An 8,397-nucleotide genomic window follows, 5' to 3' on the forward strand; every position below is an offset into this window, starting at 1 on the left:
ACATACACACAGTCACACACAGACAGAAACTTATATGCATATCTCGTAAGACACTCGAAACATGTTAATGTACACATCGGCGAACAAACACACTCTTGACACACGCCCCACATAATGCGCATAATGTTTTCATCATTTCTTTTCGTTCGTTTGTTTTATTTATGGATCTAATGTAGTACTCTATAAGTTATTTATTGCCAATCGAGTGCGAGCGATGGGAGGTGCGAGCGAGCGAAGTGTATCGTGTAAATCGAGAAAGAAGTAACCGTTGTACATAATAACTGTCATCATGGTCTTATGGTTAGGAACGATCACAGCAGGCATGCCCGCAGGTGGGACAGCCGCACATGAACAAACATTTTTCGTTTTATGTTTAAAGTTTTTTTTTGCGCGCAAATTCAGCAGCACTATTTATTGATCAATACCCCCCCTTGATATCGAATGGAAAGCAAAAAGGCAAACATTTCTTAGACGTAATGAGAGGGAAATAAATTTAACGAAAAGCAGATTAGGATTGTAGGAACCCCATTTTTTTGCGTTGTGGAGTGAAGATTTCATCGGAAGCGAAACCAAAAACAAAATCCAAAAGGAAAACACTATGTACTTTAATCACTAGCAAAGAACAAGTAAGGAGGGGATGAAAGAAGAAGAATAAGGAAGGACAGAAGATGATTTTAGGAAACCTTATCTAATCAACCTTTGGAGCCAAAAAACTAAGCAAATCTGCTCACGCCAAGAACACAACACGGGCACACAGATCTTGTGTGCAGAAAAGGAGGTGCTGCAGCTGCAGCAGCAGCAATGCGTTTATATAGGTAACTAAATGAACGATCGCATGATCGCTATCTCCACCCGTCCCGTCTCTCGGCGTGTACGCTGCTGATGGAGGGCGATGGGTCTGTTTTTATGGACAAACTGAAAATTTAGCATAATTTCCCCCTACCTGGCCATAACATACGACGACGATGACGACGACGACGACGGCATGCCGCTCGCTGGTGGTTTTGCATTATGAAGCATTTTTAAATAAACAAAAGGGAAAAAAGTTTTAACCAGCAATCAAACAATATATAGATCAATTAGCAAGTTCGTAGTGATAGTATGACTTTCGAAGGGTGTGGTGGAACCGTGAAATCGGAGAGGACTGCGTTGACTGGGATGAGCAAACTGTATTAACCTTTGACTGATTTTAAAACGAGAACGAAAAGTATGAAAACGTAGTAAGACAAAATAACAAAATAATAAAAACACACACACACACACTAGGACAAGGTGTAAGCCGTAGCAAATCCGATGGTTTAATCGAACAAAAGAAGAACAAAAAAGAAGAAAAACCCATAAATTCACAAAACTATTACAGTAGAGTGTAGCATTCAAAGTCAAGTAATAACAACACACAAAACACATCTGGTTATGGTAGCTGGTAACCGTTCCGACGAACAACAAAGCACGTGGCTCTGTACGTGTATTTGTTTAGAGATAAGAGAGGACGATTGTGTATGAGAGCAAGAGAGAGAGAACGAGAGACAATGATAAAGAGTTAGTAGGAATGAAAACGACACCCACCTTAACGTTTATCTTGTTGGTATTAGGAAAATTACATTAAATTATAGAGGAATCCCTGTCCCTTGCCCCCCGTTGCTCATTGTAGCTGCATAAAGGATAACGCAAGGTCTGCAATCTCCTAATCAGCTCTATCTCTAAATAGTAAAACTCACTTTCGCAGTTACTGTGCGCTGCGTTCTCGAGAGTTGTGCGCCCTGAAGCCGAAGCAGCAGAAGAGAACATTAAGTAGCGCTACTCTGTACTGGGCAGTATTACCAGCTGTAACGAATGTTCGAATGTCAATTTCCTGTGAAACCACAAACAAACAAACAAACAAACAAACAAACACACAAACAGACACACAAAAACACACACTGTTCCGGTTGCTACTGCTGTTGAGCGGTCATATTGTCGAAGTTCTAGCAAACCTTACACGTTTACCATTGCATCAAATTAAAGAATTCTAATAATAAATAAAGCACTTTTGGTGATTGTGTTAGTCATGCGAAGATACAAAAAAAACGAGGGGCGACTGTCGTTTTGCTATCATTTAGAAACACACACATTCCGAAAGCAATCGTCATGTGCGCAACGCACAAGAATTTTTAATAAATAGATCATTTTTCGCAATAAATAAATGACGTTCGACACGTGCTCTGGCTTCACTGTTCATCCTTCTCGTAGTCCTTGTGCATCGGTGGTTCCGTCAGCGAGCTATCATCGGTATCGATCATCATCGGTGGTGTGGTGGTAGTCGCACTGCCACCGTATATCACCTGCCGTTTGCGATTCTCCAGGAAATCATCGAACCAATCCATACCATCGCGCGTCTTCAGCTTGTTGCGTTTCTTTGTCGTTCCCGTCAGCTTACGGCGTCGAGTGGTCGGGATGTGCATCATCATTGAACCTCCGATCGGCATATCACCTAGTACATTGGTAGGTCGGTTCGAAGAGAGGATCTGCTGTTGTCCGTACGGTCCGTGCTGCTGCAGCTGGTGCTGACCGTAAATCTGCTGTTGTTGACCGTACTGCTGCGGGATTGCAACGTATGTGTTTGGTACGTTGTTAGGATCGAACCAGGAATTGGATGGTCTGTTCCCGTTTCCTGGTAACAGTCCCTGGAAGGTGCTTTGGGCGCTGTTCAGAAAGTTACCGAAGGGAGCGTTCGGTTGGGTGAGCTGTTGGAAGCCTCCGGCCAGCGAGTTCCCGAACTGATCAATTGGATTCTGCTGAGGCAGTATCTGGGGGAAGGTTGACTGAAGGTTTTGGTAGACATTGTAGGGGTTAAGGTTGGCCGGTAGCTGGTTAAAGAAGTTGCCGAAACCACCACCGGTGGGTGCATCGAAGAGGGGTGGTGGTGGTGGAGGTGCTGAATGTGATGTCGTGCCATGATGGTGCGGAGGACCATGAGGACCGGTTGGTACTGGTGAGTGCTGTGATGATGGTAGACCGTAAGGATACGTTATCAGACCTTGGGCCGGACTGTACTGTTGATTATGCAGATGACCCACGATCGCAGCCGCGTACTGAGGATCGATAACTCCAGGATCCAGGATCGGATTGTACGTCGGATTCAGGTTGATGAGTTGTTGCTGCTGAAGAGCGGCCACGATCGCTGGGTTTACCGTGCTCGCCTGCTGATCGTAGGCTGGGAAGTAACGATCCTGAGCGCTAGGGGCCCTCGTTGGGAAGGAGGCTACGGTGTGTCCATCTGCACGACGGATCTCGGTTCTCGCTCGATAGCCACGATCATCGGCCACAAAGCTTGTGATGATCACTGAGCCGTCCGGTTGCTGGTAGCCGTACGATCCACGTACCGTACCGTTTCGAAGCTTCTCCTCGTCCCGGAACTGTATGTTACCGCTGTCGGGGTCTTCCACTTCGTATCCGAATGCGTACGTACCGGGACCTGCGGACAGAAGGGAGAATCATTGTTTATTACAACTCTTAGAGTTATGAAAAACAATTTAATAACTCCATCGTAAGATTAGGTTGGGTTATGGTAAACGTATGCCGGAACATTTTCGAGGTATATTAATCGACATTCGTGGGGGGGTAGATTCTAGGCAATTTAAAGCCCACACTTTAATTACAAGCAAAATTGAGGACATCGATTTGTAATCGGTATTTTAAACTAATGATATGAAAATATAATACAATTCAAAAACCAATTCACAATTCAATCAACATGGCTCATCGTCGCGAAGTCTCAAAACTTTGCATATTATAGACCAAATTGCTAAAAAGGACCATTACTGTACGTATTTAACAAAAGTAAAATGAAAAATCGAAGAGCTATTTTATAAATCAGTTTTGGCTTCGCGAGGAAAGCTCCCCTTTTTCAGGTATAACATTGAAAGTATCATGAAAATTGGACGAGTTCTTGTTGTCTAAGTTGAATGATTCAACCAATCAATCAAATCAATAAAAAAAACTCAATAACACGATAAACAGTTATTAATAAAAATATAAATTAATTATAAAAGGTAAATTATCTACTAATTTTAACCAGTTGATTATTAATTACCTAATGTTGTGAATTGTGAATTTCTCTCTGATTAGTTTTTTGAGTATAAATAATCAAATCCTTGAACGATCATTGCCAGGGATCTTACCATAAGGGTCGACGAAGTTGTACATTGGGTTCGCTTCGAGTGTTTGCATGCGCTGCGCAAGCTGTGGAAAGTTGCGCACAAGCTTTGCTGTTCTTGACCGCTTGATCGGTGTTATTTCGCCCGTGTGTGCAGTGCGATCGTTCCCAAGCGTTATTTCGCCTGAGCGTGCGATCGGATCCACATTCTGCTCGGAAGCATAAGCACAGGCGATCAACGCTGCGATCAGGAAACCTTTCTCTATCGCTCTCTTAAAAGAAGAAGAAAATAAATAGTTAGTAGCAATCAGCAGAAATTCGGAATACGTAGCAAGGATCGTGTAAAATAAAAACTTTTGTCTTGATCTTGATCGCAAAATCACAAAACTAACAAATGAACGAATGAACGAGTTTCAATTCGTATCAGCAGGAAGTTCAATGTTAGGGATGAAGACAAAGAACGCAATAAATAAACCAAATATAAATAAAAAGTAATGCTAAGGTGGTACCCAAAATTGGCATCCGGCAATTATACCGTTTGATCAACGACATTGCCAACCGTATCGGCCTATTCCATTAATCAGCATCACTGTTGCCTGCGAGAGTGGGGACAACCAAATTTTATAACACAATTATTTCTTCATACTTTATGACATCGGCATCTCGGGTGCAATTAAAGTATCGGTCGATCCTCACCCCGATCATGACGATAATATGAAGGGGCCACAAAGTGCACTCTGCAAGCGCACAACAGGCACTTGAGAGACAATTTGCAAACATCTCATCTGGCGCACCCCAAACGTTCTCCCGGTCGCGTGTAGGATGTCACACGGGATGCCGTCCGGCAGCGCGTTGCAACGGGAACCAAAAAGAAAACTGAAAAAAAAACTTCATCCAAATGATTCAATCCACCCACAGGAGGATCACGCAGTTCAACGATGAGCTGTGACAACTCGCGGTCGCGGCCTCTTTAGCGCTTCTCTTTCCATTCTCAAGTAGTAAGTAGCTACAAGCCGCGTGGCAGAGGTGGTAAAACGAAAGGCTCTCCTGTACACCGTTCGTGGATTCTGGAACCGGGGAGCACGGGAATCAATGGGAACACTTTCACAGCAGGGAACAACTGCACCCGGCACTGGCTTCGGCACACTGCTACAGCGACGCCGCTTCCTTCCAGCAAAAAGATGAACGAAGCAATTCCTAATTAGATGCTCGATCCTGTCGCCAACCGTCTTCGGTGTGTGGCGGCTTTTCTCACCTCACAACGATCGCTCGGTCAACGAACCGTAACTTCCTTTCGCAGTGCCTTTGCAGAACCCAATGATCGTTTCGCTCATCGCATGCGCAAATGGCGCCCACCAGGGCAGTAGCGTAATCAAGTAAACCTGTTCTATGCGACCGAATGTAGGCCATGGGTTACGTTCCCAAAAATGGTAGCGACCACTTTCGGGCTAATGACGGCGATCTTAGAATAGAACGGAGATGCTCAAACTCCGCCATTCCTGTCATAGGCGCATTAGTTCGCTTCTTCAACCGACACCAACATCTTCGGTCAGATAGAAGTCGTCTTTTCGGTGCTGCTGCCTGCGGGAGTCTAATCCGCAATTATATTCTACTTAGCTAGCGGTAGCAGAATGACTTCCGCAACAATGAAATGGTGGGGGATTACGATAAGCTTTATTGTTGGTATGATTACTTTTCAGCAAGAGAGGCTAAATAATTTCTCTGGATGGCGATAAAAGTTGATCGGTTTATCGTTGTGCCAAAATTTATTCGGCGTCAACTTGACTTCAGACCCCGCCTTTACGAGTTGATAATTTATTCAAACCAGTGATGTTCTTGTGTTCACCAGCTTTTTTTATCGTTTAACAAGATTATTTCCTCTCCCTCTCTGTCGCCTCAAATCAAACTTGTTTTCTTGATTTTATGATGGACTTGTTGTGGACGTATAATCTTCTGAGCTGGTTACGGCCATAATCTTTTTTTAATTCGAGTTTGCATGTTTGATAAGTCATAATTTGATCTTTTAGAATTTTAATAACGTAGCACGTCAAACTGTACGAATACATTCCCCTTAAAGCTATTCAATACACTGCTCACCTTGTATCTACCGCTTCCCATGGTAATGCAGTTCTTTGAAGTTCCGCCACTAAACACAATACACGGACAATAGATCGCTGTAGATCACACCTTTTTCCAAAACCGATCACAATCGCTTCCACTTTAACCGTAATCCGTCGTTCGTGCTTGTACTGCTGCGGCCAAAAAAACGGTCAAATTCAAATGACCAACTCACTCCTCGCTTCCCAAACTCAAAGCACTCGCTTCACGCTCGCTGAGAGCCCAACACGAGCGCCAGCAGATTACTTCCTGTCGGATGTTCACCCTCAACCGGACTGATCTGCTTCGCGGGAATGGTGTACGTATTTATAAAAAAAATTTGGCAATTCGTCAGCGGCCACCGACGGCACCGCATGTCAGTCAGTGTTCGGGCTGTTCCAGGCAGCACACTCCTGGTTGGAGCCGGAGAAGACCACCGCCTGACCCGCTGTTTGTGGAAACGAAAGTGTGTCTTTCGGTTTATTGCGCCCTGGGACGCCACCAGGTCATAGCGCACGCGGATGGCGGCTTCAAAAGAATGCTTTCTTCAGTTCGCATCTTTTGCGTTTACGCCAAGATTGCGGGCGTAACGTGCGGGTTGGACACCGCACCGTTTGTCCAAGATCGCAAAGAGTGACGAATTGCGAAACTTTCCACCAGCCGCCGTGCCTTTTGCAGCGAATATTATCCACGCGTGAGAAAGTACACACACGCACACACACACACGGAACGAAGGGTAGCAACGGGATCATAGAAAAAAGCTTCATGTTCTCCAAAGCAAGCGAAGTTCGTTCCGGTGGAGGTTCTGACCGGCCGTAAAGTGACCAAAGAAGATTAACAACTGCTTCCAAGTAACTATTCCAAGAATTGTGCTTCATTTCAACAGTCAGTAAATCAAATGCGAACTATAGCAGACCAACGACGACGACACCAGCGGCAACACCGGACCGGAGCGCCAGCTCGCCAAATCATCTTCAACCAAAACAAACCTTTTTTGCATTTCACATCGCTCGCCGGCTCCATTTGTCAGCGGATTGTCCGATCAATCCGATCCGATACAGGGTGGGCGTAATGTGGTTATAATGTGAGCGGACACTGGAAAAGGAAGTACCATCCAGTGCAAATCGTCTTGGGCCGTAGGGGTACCGTTTAGTGGAGCTCCCGCTGGGTAGAACAATGCTAAGTGACGCTCGAATTAAGCACAGAATAAGAGAAATACATGCTTCACGCATGCGCTATGTGGTTATGAGTCAGAACGGGGCATCCAACGGAGACGCGCAAACAATGGCGTCGTATTGTAAGGGTTTTAGCGAAAATACTCTCCCATGAAATACTTCCGGATTATGGCCATCTCGCGGTACTCGCGATGTGGGTCAAACACGGAGCCCTCGATTTGGTTTGATATTCGCTCTCACAGCACAGCAGTTATCAGCAAGGTGGGGTAGTGTTAGCCCGGCGGTCGGAACTTTCATGTTATCCCGTGATTCATCGCATAGGCTACTGCGGGTTTGTCGCACTTCGCTTTCATCAAGGTGTGACGACCGGCGGTGGGTTTGCCACCGTGCTGTGTCGAAGGGTTTGGTCTGGAATTCAAACATTGGCTAGACATTTACAGACAGTAGCTATAACCGACCCAACACTGATACAGCGTTGGACAACTTTCACTATGTTTCTGTTATTTTTTCCAATTCTGTTTATCAAAATTTCGTTCCAATGTCAACAAACAACAACGGTAATCTGGTATTATTAATGTGCTTACCCATTGAATTCATGTTACTATAGCTGGAATAATTTAGAATCCGGCGGAAGTTTGTGTCTTCGGAGTGGTTCATACAGCTTATTTAAAACCGTTTTGAGAAACATTTTCGACTATTTCGTAATGGTTTTAGATCAGTGGAGCTTTCTTTATATGAACACCTAAGTCAACTTCTTAAGTTTGCCTGATTGGCCATTGAGCATTATCCTTCTTCCTTCAATCGGATAGCAATCGAAACTACTGCAACATTGAAATTTTTTTTTTGTCACAAAATTTTGTAAGAAATGTAAAGTTTGTAAAAATTTAAAGCTCAAAAATTTTAGGATCAATCGAAGCAAAACTGACAAAGATATTGATTTTTGAAAAACCGTCGTTCAAACAAGGCTCAATGCATCTCGCGACTTTGAAT

At 44.3% G+C, this 8,397-nt stretch overlaps 2 protein-coding genes across 2 annotated transcripts in view; one reads left to right on the forward strand and one right to left on the reverse strand.

Moving 5' to 3' along the window:
* The window catches only part of LOC125957707 (uncharacterized), a 74,517-nt gene extending 72,421 nt beyond the window's left edge, over window positions 1–2,096 (forward strand). Inside the window, exon 9 of the mRNA XM_049690576.1 lies at window positions 1–2,096. This exon is cut by the window's left edge and continues 287 nt beyond it. The gene's annotated coding sequence lies outside the window, so the exon portion shown is untranslated.
* A 111-nt stretch (window positions 2,097–2,207) lies between these two features.
* LOC125955502 (uncharacterized) lies at window positions 2,208–6,253 on the reverse strand. The gene is made up of 5 exons (XM_049686636.1): window positions 6,233–6,253; window positions 4,161–4,344; window positions 3,218–3,454; window positions 2,951–3,115; window positions 2,208–2,914 (listed from the first exon to the last, which is right to left on the reverse strand). The coding sequence occupies exons 1-5, from the start codon at window positions 6,251–6,253 to the stop codon at window positions 2,208–2,210; spliced, it is 1,314 nt and encodes a 437-aa protein (XP_049542593.1).
* Between the last annotated feature and the right edge of the window lie 2,144 nt (window positions 6,254–8,397).

The sequence above is a fragment of the Anopheles darlingi genome, chromosome 3 (genome assembly GCF_943734745.1).
Source record: "Anopheles darlingi chromosome 3, idAnoDarlMG_H_01, whole genome shotgun sequence".
In the NCBI taxonomy this organism is placed as follows: domain Eukaryota; kingdom Metazoa; phylum Arthropoda; class Insecta; order Diptera; family Culicidae; genus Anopheles; species Anopheles darlingi.